This window comes from Styela clava, chromosome 11, assembly GCF_964204865.1.
Source record: "Styela clava chromosome 11, kaStyClav1.hap1.2, whole genome shotgun sequence".
In the NCBI taxonomy this organism is placed as follows: domain Eukaryota; kingdom Metazoa; phylum Chordata; class Ascidiacea; order Stolidobranchia; family Styelidae; genus Styela; species Styela clava.
The window spans coordinates 12,974,557-13,000,490 of record NC_135260.1 but is presented as its reverse complement, the minus strand read 5'-3'; the positions used below and the strand labels follow the sequence as shown (position 1 = coordinate 13,000,490).

The window sequence follows — 25,934 nt, the reverse complement described above, 5'->3', positions numbered from 1 at the left end:
ATTCATTCCAGAATATTGTATTCGTAATTTCATAATTATCACAGTTGAAAAACATCAACATTAAAGATTGCCTGGGGCGCCTCGGAGGGTGTTACCAAGGATGGGAAAAATACACGATTTTTCAGTGGAACCTGATTTTAATTGTTAGCTATAAAAACATAAATTCTCAATGAGAACGGGGAATTCAAACCCAAAACAAACCAAGTTTGTGCCAAAACCAGCAACATGCGCGTTGACAAGTCAAAGCCATCAGACTGTGTCGTCGATCTCACTTACGAGAACATGGTGCAACACGAAGCTCGTTACGAAAGCCATGTCATCTTTTACCGGACAAATGCTTTTGTAAACCAAGCGATGCATGCAGATGGTCTTCTTTTAATGGGTAAATTATCTTGATTATTTAGCCTTGGCCGTGTGATGATTCACGCATTATTTCAGTGCCATTGTTAATTTCTGTAGTGCATGTATTGAGATCACGACCTTCTTGAGCTTAGCGGATCTCTCGGTGGTAAACACTGCAAAAATTCATTAGTCGTAATTTCAAGCGGAGGGTTTGACATTTCATTTCGGCTAGTTTTCGTTTATTCAAACAAAGATTTGCATTTCTTCGTGAGGTCCTAGTGCCATGCTAATGAGATGTATCCAAATTACGTTCTATCACGTTTCTATTGCAAACGTTTTGCTATTTTGATATTTTTCAATCAATATTTGAGTAACGCGTGTGGGCATGGCAGTGGTTCGCCTTATAATTAGACTATCGAATGAGACCCTTTTATTGTGCAAAAATACACCGCATTTCATTAGTACGCGATCACACATTCAAGTATATTAACAATATTTTAACAGGTGGTGTGACGCCGTCATCTGCTTCTAGACCGAAGACATGCGGATTAGCATTGGCAATGGTCGCTATATTTTGTTACTTTCCGGGCATTTCAATGGTAATATCAATTGGCAGGGTTGGTATCACAAACCAGACTGTAATTGGTATTATTTTTACTTCTGTGGCAGTAATTTTGACCGTTACATCTACGGTTTTATGTTTGCGTAGTCGATACCAAGCGAGAAAAATGCGTGAACCTGACAGAACAAATCCTCCCATAGATTTGAACTGTGTCAATACAGAGCAAAATAGTCATTTAAAGAAGTTATTATCGAGTCGGGAAGACTATTGCAGTGAAAAGAAAATCACCAATTCGCATCCTATCCCTAATGATGTATTATGCGAATGCGATAAGGTTGAACTCGCAAATCGGATTGCCAAGTCGTTCTCGCTCAGGCGATATTTTGCCAATTTAGAAACGGCGACAGGTCCTTTCGATTTTGATAAAGAGGCGATGGATAGGGCCACTGAACGCTGTATATGGGAGGGAAATCGCACCCTTCAGGAGCATACCTTTTCTCGGCCAACACTGCAAAAGGGAAATTCTTCGTCGATAGATTCAGCAATTGATGTCGGATATGACGATTATTCTATGAATGGCGTTACCGTTGTATGAGCCTCTATTGTGAAAACCCAGTTTTACATTTTTATTTAGTCTTGTCTGCTTTGATTCGCGCTTGAAATAAATTTAGCCCGCCTCGGGTTGTTGAAGCCCGTTGGTGGAATGAATGTATTAATAAGATGGATTGAATGAGAGAAAAAAAGACTTGCTCTGTAATATCTGTAAATACACTTGTTTTTATTTTTTATTAACTCTGTTTTATGACGATTTCCTATTTTGTATTGAAATTGGTATCATCAAGGTGTTATTGCGTCAACTCTGAATCATAACCCAGACGCATAAGTAGGACATTACAATGCTTGAATGAATCATACATCCCATAAACAATCAGCCATGACCAATATCGAAAGACAGTTGTTGACAGTGCGATCACGTCCCGATCGTCTGGAAATAATATGGACCAAACATGATATGTATGTTTATTATCATCCATTGTACAATATAGTATTTGCCATGCTAGATACAGGGTTATCAATATGACGCGCGTGTTTATCCCCACTGTGGATGCCTTTCATAAAATAATCATACCCAGGACATTTCTCATTACTGCAGCGTAAATTTTGTTTTTCGACATGTTGATTGTTGACAACATTATTTCGCCACGCTCCCAACTGTCTTCTTAATATTAATCTAACGACGTACTATGGAATTCCATTAACAAGCAATCAAATCAAATAAACATGTCCATTTGATAATTTTCAAATATCCCTTACATCTCAGTCGAAGGTTAGGAAAGCATTTGTGTGTCTGTCTCATGACTGTGTCTGACATATGTAAACGTTATTGATCGAACGTCTCGTGGGATCATCGAAAACCGAGCTTTGGCATTTTTTTAAACATAAGCGAGGAATAAACTTTGCTTTTTACACATCATAAAACTACTCGACGGTCTAAAGTAAACAAATCGCTGTCGCATTCTCCATTCTAGATCAGAACGGAGTACTTTTGAATTTTTGCAAATTGTATTGTGCATGATATCAAGTATCGACGAGTAGAAAATAACAGTTTATTTATGTGTCATACATGAACGCACAATAATAACAATGGGAAGTATGATAATTAAAATCCTTCCTGTGGCCCATTTCCAATTGTCCGTTTGTCAAAATTTGGCTCAATATGTTATATATATGAAATAACTCGACAAAGGCCTAGATTACGGCCGGCGAGTTTTCGTTACTTCAACACCGGTTTTACTTTTATTACAAATGTTACCAGTCTAATATTCTATTAAACTTATGACAAATGTATGTTTTGTTCCCAAGGTATCTTATGGATTATTTATGCCAGACTTCAAGCTGATTTTGTTTTTTTTTGTTCAGTGATGACTCGGCTCAATGTAGCATCACTTTATCTACATATTAACTCAATATTTTGTATGACGTGTACTTGGGTGGGCCTATTCAAAGATTTATATCATTCGGCTTGTTTTTAAAATTCGTGTCGCTCGTGTCACATTTTTCTGTTTTGCACGATTTTTTATTTTATACAGATTAATAGAACGAACCCTCTGGAAATATAATTTTGGAAGTTTTAGTTTATTTGCACAATATTTGTCTATTCTGTGAATACAAATCCCCCCCGCATAGAACACAAGCTAGTGGGTTCAACTCGTTTCAACAAAACACCCGATCATTATTTGCTAGATTCTAGCAGAATCATACACTTCGCAAAATTTGTATTATTGTTGTATTATTTTGGTATAGGTTGCATTCAAAAACTTCGCAAATTACTATAAAAATGGACTCGGGAAAAAGAGGACTCAGTGGGTTAATAGAACCCTTGATTACTGCCTCGTCCCAGTATGAAACATTAGATAAAAATCAAATAATTTGTTTCGTTGATTATATCTCGCATAGCCTTTTACTTGTACACCATTTAATCTTGAAACTGACGTACTTTCATTTACTTTTATGTTAGCCCAACAACTGGGGCGTTTGTCTAACTATTCCAGAAATCCGACCATGGATATAATTCCACGAAAATGTGGTTGTTCAGTATTATTTCGTACTTAATATTTTATCTGTGTGTTGCTTCGTTTTTTTTTTCTATTTCATTGTCTTGCAGTATCAGGTCTGTATATTTTTAGACGGTTATTGAGTTGTATAAAATAGCTCGTCTTACTAGAAATATTGTTAGCTTGTCGGACTAAGTTTTCAGTATAGTGCAATTTTAATGCTGCTTTTCTTTGCCTGTTGTTGCTATTATATTGTGACGGCTTGTTATCCCTACGCCTACACAGGGAACTGTAATTCTGCTTCACTTTTTCTTTTACATTGAAAAAAGTATTTTCTGCAAACCGACATCATTATTTGGAAATGAAATTGTAAGTTGGGGATGTCCAGATTGCATCTTGATAGGCACGATTGTACTCAGCCACTATACCAAACATTTGGTACTAACCGTGGGGTGATGATTTTGAAGTTAAAGAAATCATGACATCTCTTTGATAATCGAGCCGATTTTTTTACTATATGGGGGATTAGCTTTCGTTCCGGACGAGGCCCCAAACAAGCAGCCATTGATATGTAAGGAGATACATTTTTATATGGTATGAGTTAAATAATGAGTTAAAACGCATAAATTGTTTAGAACAATAATTCAAATATATTGTCACACCCAATTTAAACAAATTCAGTGAGAAATTTGCTGCTGGATTCTTTTCCCAACTACTTTTATCCAAATTTGCTTAAATGGAAGTGCTATCAATTCGATATAACGTCCATTTTAGTAAAAAATATGTAACCCAAAAGTGCCATGTCTTTTTTCAAATGTGGAAAGTTATCTTGGTTGAAATGTTTTTGGTATAATACGCCAAGATTCATTTCCAAATACTTTGCTGTCAAATCTTATTCTAGATTAGATTTAAACAAAATCAACTGATAGGCTGGAACCAAAACTCATTTAGCTTTTGTATCTCTTTTTTCTCTTAATAGTGAATATTTTCAAACTGCTTTCCAGGTGCCTAATCTGCAATTGCCCGTTCTAACAAATTCATTAGCGTCTGCTCCGTATTTTCATTTAAATGTTCGCTTCTCGGCAAGTGACATAGGCATAGCTAATAAATTGGACTCGAATACAAGCTTTGTTCCGCGGGCCGCACAATTTTCCCCTCGCGGGCCGCATTTGGCCCGCGGGCCGCACTTTGCACACCCCTGTGGTAGGACATTACGGCGCCCACTCTAACAACAACACTAGGAAATGGAAAATACAATTTATTTCGGCATTCTAAAAACTTAACACTCAATAAATGAACAAATCCTAACAGAGGAGAGATTGTTTGCTGAATAATGGAAGATCGATCCTGATATCACATCGCCTGGAAACATTTTCATTTAATCCAAATTCTCCATTTGTTTGTCTTTTTCCAGACAATTTTATATGGAGGTTGTGACTTTGTATCTTTGAACCAGCCACCTTCCCATCTTTTCTTGTCTGCCCCTTATTATTTATAAGTGTCAGTTGTCCGAAAAACTCCTTGGGTACTTCTGCTTGATAGACCAGGTTTAGTTTTCAATTCTTCTGTTATTTCTTCTAACAATGAACCAATGTTTTGTTGCTGTACCTGGGCATGTCCAAGCTCGCCCTCAACGCAGCTTTGAAATGCCTGACACTGCGTCAGCGAAACGCGGACTTTGGTACTTGCATCAGTACTCTATGTGAGCATCGCTGGTCTGCGAAATTGGAAAGCAAATTGGCAGAATAGTCCCATGTTAACCAAATTCTTATCATTACGCCATCTTAGTTGTATTAGAACGCTAAGGTTGCGAGTTGTCATGGAAAATACTTCGACCTTCACTGTCAAAAGCTTTCGAAATGTCCGGGCCTACCTGGGATGGTTTACCGCTTTTTCTGCAATAAACGCGTAACTTTCTTTTAGTTAAAGATTTATATCAATGGACGGACAGGCGGCATTATGCTGGGAAGCGTTTTAAAAACGAAGCCAAATGGGAAGGCGCCGAAATTAAAAAATTGTAGCCGGCATAAATGCGGCGTATTTGGAATTGAGTAAAAATGCGATGCACATTACACGCAAAATCTTGACTGCTTCTCATATTTATTGTGCTCGATTTGTATTTGTGCTTTGATTTGTACGGGTGAGTTGGGGTTACGAAAAAGCGTTCCCGTCTGCTCTGACTTGATGAACTGGTTACCTATTCACATAAGCGAACAAGATGGCGCGGTTAGCCATATGATTAAACCGCGTCGGGATTTCTCTCTGAACGCCGAAGGCTTGGCTACCCAATTACAGAATTAACCTTTCCATCGATTTTTTGGTATACTCCTGACACCCCTTGTCTATAATATAATAAAATCTCACACCAACTATCATACTGTCATATAGACTCCATATTATAGTTGGTGTAGGATTTTATGGCGACCTGTGATTAAGGATGCCAAGTATGAGTACTTACAAGTATTCGATTCTTATCCGATTCCTAATTTTTCTATTCCGATACTCGATTCCGAATCTCGATTCCTCGACATATATTACCGAATAAACCTACCCACCTAAGCAATATCATATGAAATCAAACAAGGGCACGATGTTCAAATTCTGGACGGACAAGAAGGCCAAAACTAAGTAGTATGGGTATCCAATCTGTCACAGCCACAGGAGACAAAATCGCACAAAAAGATCCTTCAGAACCCACAGAGATTTTCAAAATAAATAAACGTTAAAGCCTTCCAGCGAAATATATATATATATATATTATATATAGTGAAGTTTGCGGCGTCGTAGCAACTCAACATATCAGTGAAGCAGTTTATACATATATGTGAAGGAATTGCCACAAAACGTTACACATTGTTTGCAATCAAAGTTTTAAACTCGAGAATCGATTCCAGTGCATCGAAATCGATTCTAGTCGATTCCGCGAATAACCAATTCTGTAATCGAATCCGGACTCGATTCCGCCATTCCTACCTGTGATATAAAAAAATGGTGCTCCTGAAGTATGCGTACCAAGATGGCGGACACCGGAACGTAGTATGTGTACCAGGTCAGGGTTAGGCCATAATTTTAGGTACAAATACTACGGGAGTCACTTGGCTAGTCCCCGAACTCGTAATATAACTAAAATTGGAATAAAATTATGGCCTAACCCTAACCTGGTACAAAAGAAAGAGTCACCCTAAAGAACACTTCAGTGTTTACAAAAAAAACGCAAAGTACACGAAGAAGTTTGCTGCAAAAAAATGGGAGTTGCAATATTCCTGCATTTCTCAAAATTCTACTGCACACTGTTTGATTTTCTACCTTTCCATCAGTTTAAATTTGTGGAAAACTCAGAAAACAGAACAAAAATTTGACACATTTTCCATTTTTAAAAGATGCAAAAGACAAACTTCAAATGGCAGTGAATTGGACATTGAAAAATTTGTAAACAATATTGATTTACCTCTCAAGACTTTTCTTCGTTTGGATGCAAATTTTCACTATTCTCGGCACCATTTACATTTGATGCTAGCTTAGCAGATGAAAATATCAAATAAACTTTCAGAAATGCAATCTGACTCTATTGTAAAGGTATGATGCTGTTGGAGTTCCTGAATTCTCCTCTTATCTCTCAAGAAGAGATATATTAAGATCAAGGAATTTGCATGCTACATCCTAGCAATGTTTGGAAGCACATATATATAGACGTGAACAGCTGTTTTCATTTCTGAAGTTATCAAACATTCTCAACGAGTTGTATATAAAAATTTGGGATTTTTCGTAATAAATACAGTAAATTTCAATAATAGTGCAAGAAAGAAACTAGTTAACTAAATGCCGTCAGGTACTTCTGGTTGGCGTGGCATAACCATTTTCGCATTTGTCATTTCTAACCCCCATCGGACTACGTCATTCAAAAATTACGTCACAGTGACGAAATGAAGCCCGTTAAAGGATACGGATTGTCGTCTAATCCAGGGCTACTCAACTGGCGGACCGCGGTCCGAATCCGGGTCTTTCGAGTATTTGATTCGGACCGCACCTAATTCTTTATTTCATCATTAGACCCACTTTTAAAGTTTCATTTTATAAAATGACTTTTCTAAGTTTTTGAATATATACGAAAAGAACTATAACACCATAATAAACAATTTTGATTACCTAATAATCATTAGTCGGGCGAGGAAGTGCGCGTTTTAGGGATGCCGAAATTTAATTTTGAAAACACCGGACTCAATAAATTTGAATTTCTGTATGCGGATCTCCGGTAAAAATAGTTGAGCAACCCTGGAATCTAAAACGCGCAGATGAATTCAAGCAAGCTATTTCTCTCGTTTTCTCGTCGTAACGATCCCCGTATGAGAGAGATCGTCGGCGGAGAAGCTTTTCTATGGCAAGCTCTATGGCGTGGTTGTGACGTAATTTTTGGCTGGCGTAGTCAGATGGGAGTTAGGAAAGACATATGCAAAAATGTTTGTGCAACGCCAACTAAAAGTACTTACGGCGTTTAGCGGAATTAATATGTAAATGACATTTGAAACTTAAGAAAATAAACTTCATTCGGCTGTTTAATTATTTAATCACAATATATATGTCACAAGCTACACCTATCTAAAATATGCTTTAAGTATACATTATCAAAATATATATTTAAAGAACTGTTTGCGGCCCTTGGCACAATTCCCAAAATGCAATGTTGCCCTCGAAAACCCACGAGTTTTACACCCCTGTTATAGACCTCTAGATAATACAGATTTTGCAAATTCCAATGTAAATCAAAACAAATTTCTTTATCTTTATATTAATTTATTGCATGTGATAAAATTGTTACTACTGCAATTCTCTAGCTAAATAAAGAGTACAAAATCTACATTTCATAAGGCCTCGTCTTGAGACAAAAAACATATCAGACAGAAAATTGAGATTAAAAATTCACCATCGAAAATAACTTTTGAAATTTTGTTGACCTTAATATACAAGACTACTAGAAAATTTCTGTTCAAAGAAAAATTGTGTTTACTTAAATGTGTGAACTGAACCCTAATTTTAGGAGATATTTGGTATAAGTCAACCTTTTGTAGCATGATGGCTCAAATTAAATTCATGATTGCCAGACAACATAATTTTCAACTACTGGGCGTGATACAGTGGAAACAAACAAAAAGCTCAGCTTTTCTCAGCTAATTTTAATGTGATCCCCTCAACAACTTTCAAATATTCTGGGACTAGCAAACCATCAAATTGTCAATGTCCAGAATGATCAAAGGGCAGTGTCACCCGCACATAAATTTTGATTAAAATGTTTTCCAACTTAGGGAATGTGTCACATGAGGTGTAGTAAAGGACTCCACGAGTTTCATTTATGATTTAAGTTTGAAAAGTCAGCTAATTACGGTAATTATACATTTACACTGAAGGACAGATTTAATTTTTTATTCTCAAAGTTGTTCTAAATTTCTAGGAACTACAATCTCATCTCAAGCCATACACCCAATATATCTCATATATGTTTTTAGGTATAAAAAATCAAACGATGTAAAATCCTGATCAATCGAATATTATTAATACCAAAATAATAACCTCATTTGCTCAATAATTATGATTGCTTCGTTGCAAATATCTCAATGCAGAAAAATTTATTTTCTAAAAACACAATCCATACTATGTGAAGAAAATATTAACATTAATCATAGAAAAATGTGCTAATATGATACCTTATGAAAAAAGCAATACAAGTGCAAAATATTTGAAACAATAAAAGTAGAACAGTCAGAGTTCGCTCATGCATCGGTCCCAAAAATTTTAGAAAAAAATTGACAAGTGTCAGGTTATTGCATTCTATATAAGAACCGTCTTCTCCTGTATTACGTACAACTCGAACTAATCCAAAAGTTTCACAGATATTTAAGAATAAACTTCCTAATGGTTTTATCTCTGTTGGCTTGAACTTTGCATAACTCATGTTGACTTTTCCCAGTTCTGCATCATACCTGTCAAAATGAAGATCAGTATCAGGCAGGATGCTCAGTTTAATAAGAGAGCAATTTTATTCTCACAAACAATATTAAAGTTGACGAATACCGGTAATTAAAGTCGAGTAATGGATAATAAAAAGGTTTTTGTGTAAAAAAATTTGCTCTAATCAATACTGTACTCAATTTACCCGATAAATCTAAATAATAAAATGCACTGTAAACAGGAATTAGGGACCTATAACTACAATGAAAGGAAACCAAACACAATGAGTATAGCAGGAAACACCAGCCCAAGCAAAAGTGTTAATCTATAAAACATCCAACATAGCTTTGAATGCCAGCCTTTACCAAACTTGCTTACCTTGGTAATCTATGTCGAGGACAAGGTATGAATCCAAATATTTGCGGGACAGAATACAAGAAATTAAGAACTTGTGGAATGAAAAATAAAATCATGGTTTTACTGAAATGTCCAAGGATTCCAACAACTGCAAATGTCATCCCAGCAAAGTAGCAAAAAGTATCACCCACAAAAACTTTTGAAGGATACCTGCAAAATGAAATAATAAAACACCACTAAATGAAACATTGCTGTAATGATTCTATCACACGACATTTTTACTATTAATTTGATTCAATAACTAACTATTATGGGCACTGGTATTCTCATTTTCTCTTCTTCTATGGAATCTTTAATATATTTGTACAGTTTGAAATGAAAGACAAGTAATATGTCTAAACAGGCGATATATCTAACATATTGTTAAATATGAAAAAAAAAATTAGTTAAATATTGGATTATTTATTATCAAAGTTTGATATAATCTTCATTCAATTATTTCCAATTGCATAGAAAATAAGTGGCAACTTACCAATTGTAATATAGCAGTGCTAGTGTTGTGCCAAGGAAAGGCAGCATAAAATACAACGAGAACACATGGTTTGCTGCCACAACTCCATCAAGTTCAAGTAAATTATGAATGATTATGGAGATTGCAATAACCACAGACTGACCAGCTTCCAACCCATTTATACCACTTAATATATTGATTGCATTTGTACAGAACACTGCGAGCATCCCCATATAGACATAGTAGAGAAGACCTGATAAAAATGTAAACATCATTAACTCTCACTCTTTTTTTGTCTGGCAAGTAAATCTTAAAATGACGAGGACAATGGCAAGAAATTTTCACTATTCCGGTAATCACAGAGACCCACTTATTTCTGCAGATGTTTTAGCCGAAAAATAGTTTCAGTGTGAATATCGTAATATTGCTTTTTTAAATTTATTAATCAAATTTAGAAATAAATCTATATAATGAATTGAAAACTGATTCGTAACTATAATTCCATAATATAATTTCAATATATATATACTAGTTTTAAACATGAACAATGCCACATTTTATCGTATTTTTTGATAAAGCCCATTTAGTGTCACTCCTTGTGTTACACAGTTATTTAAATATAATAAAAAAATAGCATACTCAAATCAAGTTCTCTTCCTATTGCAAATCGAAGTGGTTTCGGCACAATAATGATAGTGTTGCCAATATTGGTGTAATAAACCATTAATAACGGCAATGATGCCATAGTAGGTAAAGTGAGTTTGTGTCGCCATTTCAAGTTCAATACATCATCTGCAAATCCAAGAAATACCATACAACAAATTGCAAGCAATGCTCCAATAAACTGGATGAAATCCCTGAAAAGAGCAAAAATATTAATACTACATGTCATCGAACTTCAGCCTTTTTTGAAAGACACACACAACACTTCTTAATGAGGTATGAGGTGAAAAATAAAAATTGACGCAAGTTTGTTCATGATAAGTGAATAAGGAGATAATTTTAAACAAAAGCAATGTTAAACGAAGTTATTAATTCAGTCATATTTCTATATGACGCTTAAGCACGCCTTTCACTTTGAACAAGGTCATACTGTACATATTCAAAAAATGACTGAATGCCAGATGTAGGCTACATGTTTAAAGAAGCAATTTACTGAAATATTAATACTGTTCTCTATTTAATATATATAAGAATTCACTTTACACCTGTTTACCTGATAAGGTCTCACGATCAACTAATAACGAATTCCTTTCGTGACAAACGAGCACAAATAAAACTAGGGTTCATGCGGAAAATTAAGCGAGCATGGAAAACTTTTGAGTAAGTTTCTTTGACAAAATTTTACAATTTCAGTTCAGTTTTTTAAAAAAAAAACTTGTTGTTAAGAGACCACTAATCATACAAGAATTATCATACCTGTGATTAAAATCCAGTTCAGATAAAGTTTTTGATTGATTCACGAAAGGAATTGGAATAAATAAGAACATAGTTATAAGAAATATAGCACCACAAATCACACCCAGTGCTTCAGGAACCTTTTCTTTTGAAGTTTTGTTCATATCACGTCCAAACAGGTTTGCATCGACGAATAAACTCATAAATGACGGAATGGCTTTGAGTGTCACAAGAAAGCAAACGACAGAATATGCTCCATTTATTATTAATGGATTCATTATTCAGTTTTTATACTGTATGACTGTATGGTAAAGATGATTAGATATTCACATGGCCTGTCAAATCAGAATGCAACAACCCATTAACAATTAGTATTACTGTGTTAGCATGTTGATTATGAATCAATCTGTACAATTCAGTGCACAAGCAGGTATAACTTTCTTTTCCCAAGAAGGTACCGTACGTTACGGTATGTTACTGTAACGGTACTATCACACAGCCATATTCCAGTACCGGTATTCTATCTCTGGTCTGTACCCTACCTACCGTAGCATAGGTCCTACTAAAAACGGCCGCCTCGATCACGCAATACCTTACTCAGAGCCGTCTGGAGTCGAATTGTCTTTGGTGACAGTTGTGCCAGCAATTTGCATGCACATACAGACTGCCAGCTGGATCTAAATGGTACCTGTATACATCATTTTATTTGAAAAAAAAAATTTACAGCTGAAAAGTCGACAATAACGTACAGTGATTAGTGAATGGCCAAACTTACCGGTACCTATAGCGACACGCAATTTATTCCAGCGACGTGGAGAATGTTCAATCGAATATACGAAACAAACCACAATGCGGCAATGTTGTGTGGTGTTGGGCAAAGCCCACGGTACTAATCATAATCAAATGAAGTTCTGAAGTTTATACCGGTATTGGCAGGCTACGGTATTGAATACGACAATCCCAATAAGTAAGCTTTATTACTATATAATATAATCCTTTTTGGACTCAACTTTGTTTTCATACATAATTTTTTTTTATTTGTGATTATTCATCTTGGGGTCATTGATTGCCCATCATTTCTACATGGGTGTGGAGTTTGCAGCCTTGAGCAATTTTTTCACGGCGTGATATTTGTATTAGTGTTTTTCGTCAAATCTGTGCATCATAATGGCGCATAACCCGAACCCTAACCTGGTACACATACTATGTTCAGGTTGTGCGCCATCTCAGGCACATACTACGGAAGCCCCAAATTTACCCGGAAATAAAATCAATAATTTTTAGGTATTTGTTGGAAAAAATCGTACCGAAAATATTTTCAGGCGACCCAGCTTTGGGTCGCGACCCATAGATAAGAAAACACTATTGAAACATACGCGTGAAATAAGGAGTACTATTTCGAAATACACCCGCTGTTGTTGCAATTTAACAATACAAGCCTGCTAATGCAGTCGGCAGTGGTTCAAGTGGATTGCGCACAGTTTGTGCGCAAATATACACCCGGTGGAGAACAGTCAATTATTTGTTAGCAAGGATTGCTAGGCAGCGGGATTATCACAACGATGCAGTGAAAGATAATACTATCACGAGAACACGAATGATAAAATTGCTAAATTTTATAGTATATCCCTGGGAAAGAATGTAATTCATGTTTATGTTCCATGTCAATGCTTTTCAAATTACCAAAGACTCTCAACACGTTTGCTTCTTCTCTTCTATAAAAATACATAGATATTATATATTTCCATCTGTTTGTTCGTGCTCCCAGACAGCCGATCCGTGGCCTCCAAGGAGGTCGGAGTCCCTCTTCAAGAAACGCTGTCACAAACTAAGAAGAGGCGACTGTGCGTTGAAAAACTATGTCAGATGAGCGTCATATTATCGAATATCAAGTAAAGAAATAGTGCAATGGGAAAAAACATATAAGGCGTAACTTTCAGTAATATGCTATCAAATATTCTTATTGTAGCATATATATTTAAAAACCTTTCGTCACGCCAACCGCAGTCCAAAACTTTTTGTCTCAAAATTATGTCGTACATAACAACAGAATAAGTGGTATGCGACAAGCAAATGGTTGGGAACCACTGATATGATGAAATGAATGATTATCCAAAAATTGCGAAAATGTTATTGTTCCAAGCGATACTTGTACTGTCGCTAGCAAGACCTTAGTAGAGGGGTCGATGAAGTAAACATTTATTAAAATGGACACGTCATTATACAAAAAGCAACGTCATAATGCAAAATATAGTATGTCATAGTACTTTTTAATGGCGTAAGTAGACGATGGCGAAACCATCATAATTGCGAATGTGTCTCATCCTTGCGGAATCGAAATCGCTTTTCTCATCAACTACTGGACCAATTTTTTTTGTTACTTTTTAAATGAAAATAATAAAAAAAATCGTGACAATGGTAAAATATTAATGCTATAAAGGAGGCGATTCTGCTGATATACAATCATCGTTGTCAAGATACGATGAAAAGGAAGGATTATTTTTATGAATATTTGATGACCGCGTTTAAATTTCAACTTTTTTGTAATACTTTTCTAAGGAATTCAATAACGAGTTTTGAGACGTCGGTTACACCTCAACATACCTGCATATTTTCCAGCAGTTCTGAGTATTATTACGCTGTACCATTTAACTTGGGGACATGGCGGATAAAGCTGACAAGAAAGATGGAGTAGCTAAAATATGGGATACTTTTCTGTCCACAACTTCAGGTTTGTTGAAATAATGTGTTCGCATTTATCACTCTACTGTTTGTGTTTCCACTGTTTCTGTCAATATGTCATCGGCATGTATTATCACCATGCTCATCTGCTTGATTAGACAGTATCTAATTGTATTCACTCATTTCTCAGCTCACAGTTTGAGCCACGTACCAATAGCAGCGGGATTCGGAGGCCGCATGTACTGGTACGTACTCTTTCTTGGAGTGTTGGCTGTCGCTTGCTATCAGATATCTCTCCTGGTTTCGGATTACCTGGACTATCCAGTACTTATGAATATCAGGTATACAATATATATATATATCCGTACTTTATATTCTGTAACATTCTGTTGTATTCTATCAGATATAGCTTTAAAAAATCTTAGTTTAACGTTTAGCTGAGCGACATATATATATGCCTGTTTTTGCATTGCATTTAGGGTTGTGAATGAACCTAATTTGGTATTTCCATCTGTCACCGTATGCAACCAGAATCGTCTTATGTCATCGAAAGTTAAGAACACAAGATTTCAAGACATCCCTGACATAGACAAAGTAAGGCTGAGTTTGAAATACGGTTAACAATTTGTCAGTTCTTGCAATGGGTGTATATTTAGGCACAATAAAAGTAAATATATATATATTTATATATTTTCTGGGCTTCAATGCCTTGCTAATTCAATTCTTTTTGAGATTATTTGGTCACACGATATTGAATATATATAAAGTGAAATGGCTAGCATTCGACGCGAGCAATCGACGTAAATTATACTTGAATGTTCATATCGAAAATCATATATATATATCAAACTTGGTAATCTGGGATTTCATAACAAATTTTATTGCCACTGTATTTTAGGTATTTCGTTAGTTTGATGTCACTGTGTCAAACTAATTTCGAAATACTGGGCTAAAAAATCGAACCTGGGAATGACCTAAAGTGCAGTATGTGTTTGTATAATTTGGGCAATATTTTTAATAGAACGCTGAAAGACGTTGAAGCTTTGCTTAATACAAGTAGTAGCCTACTCACTACCCTACCTTACTCTTAGTGGTCAATGTTAATGTAGGTCTACATGCTACTATATACTGACATAAATCACATACACCAATATATTACTTGGCAGGCTTTCTGTGCGTGTAGATACGTGGGTGGTTTGTCCGCTCAGTCCGATGGAAAAAGCAGAAGAAAAAGAAGCACTGCTGAATCATGCGTTGATGTCCAGGAATCGGGAATCGAGTAGGAAAAACTATATTTAACACTTGTACTTAAAATATTTGTAAATAAGGGTTTTATACTAAGCATTGTCATGGTAACCCACGGTCATTACTCTATAGAATTTTTTTAATGTTTGAAACCAATGGATCTTACCCCGATCAGTTATTTCCTTGTTTTTTTCCTAACGATGACCTACCATCCAAGTGGCCCACAACGACGTAACAATTGCAGTTGGTGAAGTTGCTCAGACACTTGTCTTGGACACTTCTTACGCTCAGACAGATATTAAACAGTTGCAAAATCAACTAATCTAATTGTGATTATGATCGAAAATTAGTTCCTAAGAAGATGCGATGGACTAGGTCAAAATTAGCTGTCTGTACCTGTAAGCGACAGGTCGTTGAATATTTTAATAGAAACTGATGATTTTGAAAATGTAAACGAGGTCTTAAGCGCCAACTCTCCAAAACACTCCTAAAATAAGTATATATCAAAAGTTTTGCAATAGTAATGTATAGGGGAAATTTTCCTGGGGTCAAGGGTCGGGGAAACATCCTTGACGTACAGCAGTTGCCGTAAAAAGGTAATAAAATTAAGAATACGTTCATGCAATCTACTTTCATATTCGATAGTATTTAGATTGAATTCAGCCATAATTTAACAATAATTCACCGCGTAGGCTACTATCTGATTTCGATACTTGCAAAATCTCATAAATATCGCCTGTTCTTTTTCACTATAATAATTTGAAAATATTTAAAAACTATATATATATTTACAGCTGGTCACGAATTCACCAGCTGAATAAGAAAACATACATCGAAAGATTTCAAAAGGAGTATGATGATATGCGAAAAGAAATGCCTGATCACAGTGAACATGAAGTATTGGATAAGCTCCATGCACGGTAGATTTAATTCATATTATATCAGAAGAAGCATGAAATACCGACCAACTGTGATAACAGCATTTCTTATGAGTCAACGTATCCCAATCGGGCAAGAATTTAGTCGTCCCTGTGGAGGGAATTTGCTGTGGTATTACTAATATACTTTAGTCATTTATTATTACTCTATAATACTTACTTATGCACACGTTATAAACTACTTGTACAAAAGCGGGAGTGCAACTTGTTCATAACACTAGCTAAGGATTCAGTGAAGATTGAATAAATAAAGTAGTCTTTATGTACAGTGAGGGAGGAATAAGAGGTTCCGAAGTAGGCGAAAAGAGGAATTTAACGAAAAAGACTGGGAACCACTGGCATAAATAGACCTAATACGTAATAACTTTTGTTGAGATTATTACGCGTCCAATAATTGATATTTATATATATATATATATATAGCCAAAATCGACATTTTGCATATCGCCATTGGAAACGCTCGCAACGGTGTTGCTTATTATTGCGCCTGGCGTTAAAATTTTATTAGTTTTTAATGTCCTGCGATATGATTGTCTAACTCTAATACCTTACAGTCGCGGGGTGATTCACCAGAATGTTGGTGACCATACCGGAATTCTCTTAACCGGCTTGGACTGCTAACTGCGAGAGAAGAGGTCCTAATACGTTTTTATAATAAAGCTGCCTTATCGAACTCTTGACCTCCAAGTTATATTTGAAGATCTTCCTTTGACATATCACTATCGTATCTGCCAATCGTCTGCTCATTTTGGGATCTGAAATTGAGATTCGGAATTAAAACAGATTACTAATACGTTTTACAACGAGTTTGTCCACGTTTTTAAAGTTCTTCCATTATTTGTAGTCTTTTAGAACCAATGAAAAAAAGAGTGAAAAGGAGTCACGTTATGGACACAACGCCTCCAAATTCTGGATGGATTGATTACAGCAAGGTGTTTATATATTGGATTATTAGAACTTTTAAAAGTCCTGATTAGATTTATCGCTTTCAGTATTTAGGGTTTTATCTGTGTTAGCGTGAGAATGTAGAAATATAAAAGATTTAAAAGCCATTAAATATTAGTACTTCGACGTACTTTTTTACATATCTATATGTTTTTCGAGTGCACAATCATATATATGGGATTATAGCAGAAACATGTCGCGACTTTATGGAGGTAAATTCCAGTGAAATGAAAAATCGACTTCGTTGGATATATTTTTTTGTTTATCTTTGCAGAAATATCATCATCCTCGCAAATTTACGGCTGGTATAGCGAGGAATACGATTGTCTTTTTTTTAAACGTTTCAAACTATTTAACTTGCTTCTCATTATAGATTATGGGCTTTATAAATTAAACTAATGGACCTGAGGCAATGAATACGCTATATAGCTGTGGTGTGGTCCATTATATGTTTTTGCAATACTTCAATTTTTACAATTTTTTTTCATTTATGGTACAGGTCAAAGGAGTAAATGACTGGTGGGGATTACTGAACTCAACATCGGCCGATAACTTGGCTTTGATAGGACGTTTAGTTCGGGCAACAGCAAATGAAACTAAACATCTTGGACATCAACCTGAAGATTTTATTGTCCAATGTAGTTTTGATAATAGTCCATGCTCTTACAGGTATCAAACGAACTCTACCGAATTGAGCTCTTTGAATGGCTTATTAATAGCACTGATTTGCTAATTAATCAACTAGTTAATTAGTTATTTAATAGTCAATAATTTTGCCGATCGCACACTGCCAAAGTTGATTAACCCATTCGATTCTGTGGGTTATGGTAAAAACACTTCCGTAATCGTTCCATATATTTTTTGTGTACACGTCTGCAGCCTATATTTTCGGTTATGTAAGCAACTGCCCTTTTTGACCACTTTATTCCGAAATGAATAAAACAGGTTCATACTATATACATTCTGTATTTGAGTTGTTCGTTTACTTTACAGGGATTTTCGAATGTTCCAGCATAAGAGATATGGGAATTGCTTTACATTCAATCATGGTACATTGGGTGATCAATTGAGATTTACAAGTCGTTCAGGAACTTCATATGGATTGAAGATGACCCTTTTTATTGACCAAGAAGAGTACATTGGCCTCCTAACACCAGTTAGTATACAACCGTTTCATTCATACTAATATGTTTGAACTCATTTAGGACTTTTTTATTGGACAAACCAACAGAATATTGCTGAAAACGCGAATACGCCACGGCTACGTGATATACCAAGTTTCATATACAAACCATATATATATGAAATGCGTTTCCTGTTCGCCGTTCTAAACATGAGTATATTTCTTGCAGGAGGCAGGCGTACGTACTATAGTTCATCGTCCGTTCACTGTACCTTTTCCGGAAGATGATGGATTCGATTGTAGACCTGGAACATCGACTACATTTGGCATAAGACAGGTAGTATTTCTCTATTTTTTATTTCAGAAAAATTGAGCGCCCTACGTTGCTTTCCTTTGTCAGACGATTACAATCTTGTATTTTTGGCCTGAATATGCATACCTATTGCACATTTTGATATTTTGCAAGGCATATTGAAGTAACAACTTTCAAGTCTGAAACTCTTGTCTGTTATTTATTTTTTAAAAGGTAGCGTCTAGGTCTCTAGGATAACCTATACTTAAATTGGAATATGTTTTCAAAAATCTTTAAGTTATATGTAATGCCACACAAACTGCTGTTTCTTACTAGCACCTGCGATGCACTCAATCGGGTGCATTTTATTTTTTGATTCCAATGTCGGCATAACTTATCAAAGCTTTAACTTTAGATCTGTAATTGACATCAATCATATTCTGTTTTGATCCCTTCAAATGAATGAATACTGTATATTCACATTCTCCATACATCATGTATACAACACTGAACAACAGCATATATATATATATTCCACATTTATACTTGTACACAGCCTACGAAATAATCCACTGTACGGTGATATACTGAGAATATCTAAATATTTAAAACTAATCTACAGCATGAAATTCATCGCACTAAACTACCTTACGGAGGAGAAGATTGTACCGACGGCATTTATGAAGATCGTCCAGTCTACGATGGAGCTTATTCTTTTTTGGTACGCACACTACCTTGCCGTGACACGTTTCTTTATTTCGTTATCTCATTGTTCTTGTATTTTATAGGCATGTACTAAATCCTGCATCCAACGTGAACTCTTGAGAAATTGTGGATGTGTTGATGATATCAACACTATTCTGACGGATGTTAAAATTTGCGACATTATGATTGAAAGCGAATGTATGTCAGATTCATAGAACTATAGAACTTGATTTTCGCTTTTTTATACTATTCAAAACAGTAACTTCAAATAAAGCATATATATTTTACATAACTATGAATGCTAAATAACGCCATTACTGCCATCAAAATGAGTTACAACTATCCTGCATGTAAATGGAGCTAGAAGAGTCAGAATTACTCACCGAATACTGGGTTATGTTTGCTTTCATTGCGGGACGTTAGGTTTGAGATTCAATCTCATAAATCTGATGTAAAGAGTTGTATCTTGTTGTATGCAACCATTAAACCCTATGATTTCATTTTAATTTCAGCTAACTGCGTCAATTCGGTGTATAAAAGATTCGAAAATGATGACTTGAAATGTATCTGTAATCAACTGTGCAAGTAAGAAAGCAATCACGTAACAGGCGTCTTTACCTACTTCCTTGTCTTTATACTCCACTATTGTTTTATTGCTTTAGCGAAACATACTACTCCAGTCAATACAGTGCAACTTTGTGGCCGTCCGATCAACATGAAGGTTACCTCTTTGCCGACATAGCAACAAAAAGCTCTAAAGTAGCTTCCGTATTGAAAGAAGCTCATAAGACGCCGTGAGTATTATTGCTTGAAGACTCGCGTCAGTCAGCTTTTGCTGGTGGGTAATGCACAACTATAAATCTATATGAAGTGAGATTTCTTTAAACAAATTTCATTAAAAAATAGGCTTGATTATGGCAGAATATTGAATCAGACGGTGGCGCCATGAAACCAGTACTCAATTTCAAATTTTTAGCATGAATTTCTTTTGTGAGTTATAAAAATTGTGTTTGAACGGTTGTCAATTAAATATTGTTTATTTTTGTATTGTTTGATTAGGAAAAATGTTGTTCGGGTGAACATCAATTACATGGAATTGAACAAAGAAATATTTACCGAAGTGGAGAAATACGGAGTAAGTATTCATCGTAAACACGTTTTACAATGGCTTGTGCTTAATGCAGTGACAAGGGATCAGTGCAATATTCAGGAAATTTCATAACGGATTTTATATTTAAAGATATCAAAATTATCAACAAAAAATTCTTCATCGGCTTTTTCAAATCAACCCGTTTTTTTATTTAGGTTATGTCATCGAGTAAAGTCCAGTTTTTATATGAAGTTCTATACATTTAATTGACTATTTGATAATTTAGTGAACACAAGAATTTTTCTTATTTGTCAAACTGAGTTTAAATAGTCGTCCTCTGATACTAATATGGCCATTGTGATATTAGCATTTGAACTGATTTCAGAATAATTAAGTAATTTTGTAATTTTAAATCGTACAAACAGTCTGCAAATTTGTTTTAGTATTTTATTTTCGATTTTAGATTTGGGATCTTCTGAGTAGTTTGGGAGGTTCCATGGGTTTGTATGTCGGAATGTCTGTCGTAACATTTGTGGAATTTTTTGGAGTGTTGTTCTTTATGTTGACGTACTGCTTGACAGCCTTAGCGCGAAAGGATAGGGGAATGTAAGTATATTATAAACGAATAAATTCGGTATTAAAATGTCATAATAGTATGAACTTTAAACCGATATTGTTGCTTATATTCAGTACCCTTGTGAGGTCGATATCTCACGCAAGAGGAAAAGATGGTTACGAAAACATGAACAATCCCGGAGATCTGATAAAAATGCGGTAAGTTGTAGTACAAAAGTACAAAACATATTCAAAGTCAAGTTTACCATTTCCAATCAGTAAAATTCAATCACAAAATTATGGGAAAAAATTAAACACAATGTTTTACTGGGAAAGGGAAGCCGTCGGGAACCAAATCTGGTTATTGTAGCGTTATCTAATTTCCTAATATCTTAATAAAATTTACTATCTCGAGGTTTTGATTTTCGGAGTATTAGTATCGGAGTTATCAACGGTGAGTTAGCTTTCGCAAACCTTTCAAGTAGCTCAACCACTAGGTGGCCGGGGTGTTCTCCGCCTCAGCTGGATTACTTGAAGAAAAAATGCTCGAGTTATTAACTAATAGTGCCCAATATCATTGAAGACGGTATAAAATCTTATATTATTTATCTACAACGGTATGGAATTTGACATATCACATATTCTGGTCTAAAGTTTACTGACACCCTTGACTTCTTTGCCCGAAGTTACAAATAGCGCCCTTGAATTGTTAGTGATCAACTTTTACTTGAATAGCATAATCCTGGTCATTAATACAAAAACAAATATTTTTGTCTCGAAATATATTTATTGCGAACGGATGCCACATACCGACGTCTACCTCCTCGAATTGAATTGGGCAATAGGCCATTGAAACGACATCGCATTGCTGGTCGAAACTTCGAAAGTTATTCATTTCATGACAAGAACTAAGATACAATATAATATCGAGAATATCGGTCAGAGACCGAAGACTTATCGATCGAAAGTTTTTACTCCATAGCGACACCGTGTGTCCCATCCCTAATTAATTGATAACTCGCTAATTATGCAACCAAATTCATCCAAAATCAATAGGCTTCTAACCTCGCTTTCGTGAGATATCGTCGGTATCTAACAGACAAACAAACAAACAGACAAAAGCCTAACAACATACTTACCGATCAAGATCGATAAGTAATAACCAAATGCCACATCTCTATTTCCAATTGCAGAGCAAGGCCTCTCAGGGCCGTTGATCTACTGTCAATGAAACGTCAATGCCGATCAACTAGTGTTGGATCATCTGAAAAAAATCTGCCAGCATATGAAAACGAGGGTTGGGATACCAGATACGGAACGGATAATGACTTCAGTCTTAGTGACGAAAAAATGTAAAATGACATGAAAAGAGATTTTTTTGCTTATTATTATTTCTCTATCTTTCACTCACTTGTTGCATCTTCTAATTTTAGTCCTAATCACAGTAGTCACATTTCAATATTATCAAATTTCACTTTTGATCTTTTATTCTCTTGAATGTGAAAGAATATAACATACAGATGATTTCTCTAAAATTGATTACTGACAAAAACAATGCAGATATGGTGGAGTAGCTCAAATTTACGTCTGTGGCTTGGATAAGTATTCAAGAATTTGCAATTCTACGTTGTTATTCAAAGATATTTCAAAAAAATATTCCTAGTACTCCCACTTTAGCTAAAATGTTCATTAAAAAGCAGAAATACATGACCATAACAGGTATGACATTGGATTTGTCCACAACCTTGACCTCCAAAAAATTCTTCCTATACTTTACTATGGCAGCATTTTGTATTCATATTTTGAGAGTATTTTGGAGAGTTGGCGCTCTCTTATAAACTGGTGTACATGTTCAAAATCATTATTTTTATTAAAAGTGATTAACCGCGTGCCACTTGCAGGTACAGACAGCCAATTTTTAGCCAACTCTATCGCAGTATTTGCAGGGCCAATTTTTGATTATTGCAACTAAACTAAAGCTCCCCGAAAAACATAATAACAATTAACTTTAAATTTAATTTACAACTTCTTTCCGAAAACACAACTGAAAGCTGGCAAACAACACACAAAACAATGAGTACGAGGCAATGTTTACAACTTTACAACGATGCTTGAATATCTGTCTGAGCGCCCGCATAAATTCCAGTTGTTACGACATTATTGACTTATTGCTGATTGGCCATTGCTACGGAAATAAACAAGGAAATCGAGTCTTTGGAAAACATCCATTTTGTCACACTTTTCGAATTAGATGATATTTTTTGTTTACTGAAATGGGTAGGCGCTTATATTCCAAAAATGTGAATGAAACACAAAAAATACCCGCGACAAAGTCATATATATATACTATATAGCCTAGTCGAATGTTTAGTATAAGCGCAGAACCAGCGTAACATAATTGCACCCACTCGAATTTGAGCTATTGGAGCTCTGATATTCGGCCCGGCGGTGTGGCGCATCGTGCTAACTCGCCGACGCACCTCTGATTACCCTGCGCGGGTTCGCAGGCGCGCATCCCGTAGAGATAAATATGCGCGAGAGTATTGCTGGACTCTTCCTCGCCGTAGATTGGTTCACGGCGCTGGTCGGTTACGACTTCCTCTACCATCAAGTCCTGCACCTGAAACAAATAACTGGCTAACTGATCCTATATATTATTTATAAATAATCAGTGAAACATGTATTTTTCATCTGTGGTGCATATATTTTCAACGTCTGATTGTATATATATTATTGGTGACGTACTATTGTAATTTATTGGTTATAAAGGGTGTGTGCAAGAATAAAGGAATTGAGGATGTTTTTTCATAGGATTCTTTGAGAACAAAAACGGAAGAATAAAATCCCTCAACTTTGATCATATCACACTATCTACACTTTGGTCAACAAGTAATCTCCACAACAATAGCTTACATAAACATGAAGTGCATGCTTACAATAAGAGGTAGAAAACCACATCAAATTAAAATCACCAACACAAAATTAAAAATTTAAAGGAGAGAACCCAATAAACCTTTCCCCGAGCATCGACTTCCTTGTTTACTTCGTGACTTGGCCAATCAGCAAGATGCAAAAAGTGACGTAACAATGATTTCTTTTCGCATCCGCTCAGACGCTTTTCTCACGCTTTTCTTCGCACAGAAATATTTGAAATAAATAAAAGTAATAGCTTTCTGGAAAAAAATTTCATCTTTAACCAGTAAAAATTTCGAAGCAATCGGTCCAGTAATGAAAAAGAAAAGCGGTTTTTTAGATTTTCCACTAGATGTCCAAAAATTGTCAAAGAACAACAACAACAACAAGACCAACATAATATTGAAACGATCGTTATGTCCACTACGTGTCAAAAAATTAGTGTAGAAATAGCTGTGATAGATTGGGCTAAAATTCTTTACCGGTACTTTTAAAAAACAGATTGTTGTATGCGATGAATCGTAATGATGGTTTGAAACACATACCCCATTTTACAGGCGCCAACTCGCAAAAGCACTATTAAAATAGCCATTAAAATTTTGCAATGGTGAAGTATAAGAATTTTTCAGGGGTCAAAGGTCGGGGAAAGGTCCATATAGTTCGACTGCTTGCCAAGTTACAATAATCGGTATCTATAATAAGAATAAGATTTACATATTTATCCCGGGGGAGAGGAAAGCCGATAAAACGGCTTATCCATATGGCGAACCACGGCCTCTCGTCCGGTTACCATTCCAAGTCGGGTATGGGATTAGTTATATTGTTTGTTTCCGGAAGCATGGACTTGGTGGTGGAGGAAGCCGTAACCGACCAGCGGTTACGTGAACCACCCAACGACGGCGAGGAGTCCAGCAATCCTCTCGCACATAACCATCCGTGCATGGGATTCGAACCTGCGAACCCACGCAGAGTAATTGGGGGTGCGGTGGCGAGCGTATTCCTAACGCTTAGCCCGTTGAGCCAACCGCCGCGCCTTGCAGGAAATAGGCTATATCATGCTGTTTACAACCCTCATCAGGATATATCATTGCTCAGGCAGAAAACAAAAGTCATACACGTGTAATAAGAAAGCATGATAATACAATTGTCAGAATGTGAACAGATATTCATAATGTATTCTTATTGCCACATTGTTCATTAATTTTCTATACGGATGAGATTTTGTTTTGTTGAATAAAAGAATAACAAACTATATATGTCCACGACTATTCGATTTTGTGGCGTACGGTCATAAAAAAGAGATTACAGCAATAATAAAACCATTTCTGGCGACTGAAACATTCCCTTCCCAAGCTTGGAATCATTTGATTTGAACGCCAGTGACGTAGGCATGTTTTCAAACTGCGACGAATGACTTTTGTTATTAGTTCTGATTGTTGCCAAGTTTTTGTCCAGACGAGGTATGAAAACTGTCTGATTGTTGTAGTAGGTTCAGAAGTTAGTTTATTTTAACATCGGGATCTGATTAGGCACACTAATATACGGTAGGCACTGAACTTCCGTACGTTAACAGTATGAAATTGGTTTGAGGGTCGTGAGAGGGAAAAGAGTAGACTATTTTGACGTTCTGGCGTTACAGCTTTCAGGCTACTGCTGTACTATGCACTTCTCCACTTTGCTAATTGTTGTGTAATAATAAGAATGACAGCTATGCTTAACTAACTAGGCCTACATAGATGTTGCAGATATTAGGACGGTTTCTGTGGTTGTTGTCATAC

General features: G+C 35.8%; 3 protein-coding genes across 3 annotated transcripts; 2 read left to right on the top strand and 1 right to left on the bottom strand.

Annotated features, from left to right (window-relative positions):
* On the top strand, positions 1–3,805 carry LOC120347306 (uncharacterized). The gene is made up of 2 exons (XM_039417219.2): positions 1–382; positions 847–3,805. Exons 1-2 carry the CDS (start codon positions 226–228, stop codon positions 1,497–1,499), a joined length of 810 nt encoding a protein of 269 aa, XP_039273153.2. The 5' UTR covers positions 1–225; the 3' UTR covers positions 1,500–3,805.
* A 4,424-nt stretch (positions 3,806–8,229) lies between these two features.
* On the bottom strand, positions 8,230–12,423 carry LOC120347739 (UDP-N-acetylglucosamine--dolichyl-phosphate N-acetylglucosaminephosphotransferase-like). Its single transcript, XM_039417810.2, has 5 exons — positions 11,690–12,423; positions 10,910–11,127; positions 10,292–10,523; positions 9,781–9,969; positions 8,230–9,434 (listed from the first exon to the last, which is right to left on the bottom strand). The coding sequence occupies exons 1-5, from the start codon at positions 11,944–11,946 to the stop codon at positions 9,128–9,130; spliced, it is 1,203 nt and encodes a 400-aa protein (XP_039273744.2). The 5' UTR covers positions 11,947–12,423; the 3' UTR covers positions 8,230–9,127.
* A 1,832-nt stretch (positions 12,424–14,255) lies between these two features.
* On the top strand, positions 14,256–22,760 carry LOC120347511 (epithelial sodium channel subunit beta-like). The gene is made up of 17 exons (XM_039417529.2): positions 14,256–14,399; positions 14,541–14,691; positions 14,830–14,944; positions 15,517–15,629; positions 16,390–16,515; positions 17,378–17,465; positions 17,978–18,147; positions 18,472–18,634; positions 18,831–18,938; positions 19,516–19,614; positions 19,682–19,796; positions 20,111–20,183; positions 20,261–20,392; positions 20,658–20,733; positions 21,152–21,294; positions 21,379–21,462; positions 22,437–22,760. Exons 1-17 carry the CDS (start codon positions 14,330–14,332, stop codon positions 22,597–22,599), a joined length of 1,989 nt encoding a protein of 662 aa, XP_039273463.2. The 5' UTR covers positions 14,256–14,329; the 3' UTR covers positions 22,600–22,760.
* The last annotated feature ends 3,174 nt before the right edge of the window (positions 22,761–25,934 follow it).

Coding starts and splice junctions, on each gene's coding strand:
- LOC120347306 (XM_039417219.2), top strand. CDS start 226: ATGCGCGTTGACAAGTCAAAGCCATCAGACTGTGTCGTCGATCTCACT. Junction 383..846: donor AGATGGTCTTCTTTTAATGG/GTAAATTATCTT, acceptor ATATTTTAACAG/GTGGTGTGACGCCGTCATCT.
- LOC120347511 (XM_039417529.2), top strand. CDS start 14,330: ATGGCGGATAAAGCTGACAAGAAAGATGGAGTAGCTAAAATATGGGAT. Junction 15,630..16,389: donor GTCCAGGAATCGGGAATCGA/GTAGGAAAAACT, acceptor ATATATTTACAG/CTGGTCACGAATTCACCAGC. Junction 18,635..18,830: donor ACATTGGCCTCCTAACACCA/GTTAGTATACAA, acceptor TATTTCTTGCAG/GAGGCAGGCGTACGTACTAT.
- LOC120347739 (XM_039417810.2), bottom strand. CDS start 11,946: ATGAATCCATTAATAATAAATGGAGCATATTCTGTCGTTTGCTTTCTT. Junction 10,524..10,909: donor AGGAAGAGAACTTGATTTGA/GTATGCTATTTT, acceptor CATTTTTATCAG/GTCTTCTCTACTATGTCTAT. Junction 9,970..10,291: donor GCACTGCTATATTACAATTG/GTAAGTTGCCAC, acceptor TTCATTTTGCAG/GTATCCTTCAAAAGTTTTTG.